This window comes from Myotis brandtii, unplaced genomic scaffold (genome assembly GCF_000412655.1).
Source record: "Myotis brandtii unplaced genomic scaffold, ASM41265v1 scaffold410, whole genome shotgun sequence".
Lineage (NCBI taxonomy): Eukaryota > Metazoa > Chordata > Mammalia > Chiroptera > Vespertilionidae > Myotis > Myotis brandtii.
In genome coordinates, this window is record NW_005365764.1 from 638,826 (window position 1) to 640,714 (window position 1,889).

At 61.4% G+C, this 1,889-nt stretch overlaps 1 protein-coding gene across 1 annotated transcript in view; it reads right to left on the reverse strand.

Moving 5' to 3' along the window:
* Window positions 1-314: 314 nt before the first annotated feature.
* The window catches only part of CTNNBIP1 (catenin, beta interacting protein 1), a 25,921-nt gene continuing 24,346 nt past the window's right edge, over window positions 315-1,889 (reverse strand). Inside the window, exon 4 of the mRNA XM_014545466.1 lies at window positions 315-739. Within this exon, the coding sequence (XP_014400952.1) occupies window positions 666-739 (74 nt within the window). The 3' untranslated portion in view covers window positions 315-665. The remainder of the gene's footprint in view (window positions 740-1,889) is intronic.

Here is a 1,889-nt window from a genome sequence, read left to right on the forward strand (position 1 = left end):
GTTGAGAACCGCTGCCTTAGGGGATGCTCAGTGTCTGCTCACGGGCTCGGACGGTGAGGGCACCTCTGAAGCTTCCTGACCTCGGACGACATTTGGAATCTCCAGGTCAAATGGGGGGGGCTCAGCCTTCCCACGGCCCTGGCAGCCGGGCGGGTAGACCTGGAACCTCTTCCAAACCCCGAGCTCCACTCCAGTCCCCGAGAACTCACCAGCATGTTTCCACCCTCCGAGGCCCTTCTTGGGGAGGGAGGGCCCCGCAGCGCAGCCCAGTGATGCGGGGAAGTCGCCGCGGGAGACAGCTCCGCTCACGCACCAAGGTATTAAACATTTTTATTGCTAATTTTTCTCTCCGACAGGTATATTTTTAGTTGAAACAAGAAGCCACGGCAACATTTTCACTTTTCTTCTTCAGAAGATGAGACAGATCAGGGCAATCACGGTTACAAGAGGGAGCCCCAGGACCTTGACAAGGACGGGCTGGGGTGGAGAACACACCATGGGCCAGGACATGAGCCCTTCCCGGAGGGACAGGTACAGAGAGAGCGGGCAGCCAGCGACACCGGCATCCACACCTGATAGCAGAGGGGGCTGGAGAAACTCACCTTTGCCCAGGGGCTCCGCTGGAGCTGCAGACCAGAGTGTGTCTTGCGTGTTTGTGTGTGCTCTCACACAGGCGTCTTCCTTCCCTCGGGAGGAAGATGCTCTGAGGCCCCTGGTGGGGTCCCCACAGTCCTCGTCCCTGGGGATCAATGGCCTTTGCAGTTAATGGTCCACTAACCAGGGCCAGGGGCCCGTGCGTGGAGGAGGACAGGGTGTTTAGGTCATGACACTCTGACACTCGAGTCCTGCTTCTGGGGCAAGATCAGCACAGGGTGACCCCCCTCCCCGATTCGCCCCCCCCCCAACCATAGGGCTCTCCCAGGCTCAGGCCTAGGACACTAACATTCGGCCCCATGTGCTCCACGGCAGCCCCAAGCCCTGAGAAGGGGAGATGTGGCTGAGTCTGCTCTGGCTCTGACTCTGGGCTCCTGGGCGTCTACCTTAGGAGGAGGGGCGGCTTCCTCTCCCTGCATCTTCCTCCTCCTCCCCAGGTGGATCCTGTGAGAGGAGAGGGGAGAAGGGCAGGCTGCCTTGGGGAAGGGGGAGGGCAGGTGGGAAGACTGGGGTGCCCGCAGCCATTCAAAGACCAGGTGCTGCCATGAGCTTCGGGGCCGGGGCTGAGGACAGGCTGTGGTCTGTGCTCATTGAAGCCCTTTGGAAAAGACGCCTCCCTTCCAGGCTGACTCGGAGGGACCTTTGGGAAGGAGGTGTACCAAGAGGCACAGGCCGCATGAGAGAACCGGAGTGCTGGCCGGGACCCACCGACACTTAGGGAGCCTGGCTGGGGGCGGTCAGGGGTGGGTGATTGGAGGCAAAGGACTCGCAGGCTTTGTGGTCAAGCTGGGGTCTTTGTGTGGGTTCCGGGCTCCTGGGCAGACACTGTGGGGTCTCACAGCTGGGGGAGCAGCTCCTGCCCTTTCCAGGAGGACCCCCAGAGGAGGCCTCAGGAAGCAGACGCAGAGAATGGATTCGACAGAGCTGTCTGGTGCAGCCTCTGCTCAGCTCGGTCAGGCTCAAGCGGGAGGCCTGGCGCAGCGGGCCTTCCATTCTCATCCAGGGAAGCTGGCTGGCCGCCAGCCTGGAAGTGATGCACATAAATCCTGGCTAATGGCCGGTCACCGCTCAGCTCCCACTGCTCCTTCAGGACAACACAGACCTCCTTGGGGGCCCCATTTTGCAGCTGTAGATGCTGCTGGGGTTCCTCGAGGTCCCCTTACTGGTGGAGTCAGGGGTGGTCCCTAAAGCAAATGCACCTTCCAGGTGGACCCGGGCTGCAGAGGGGCTGCGTG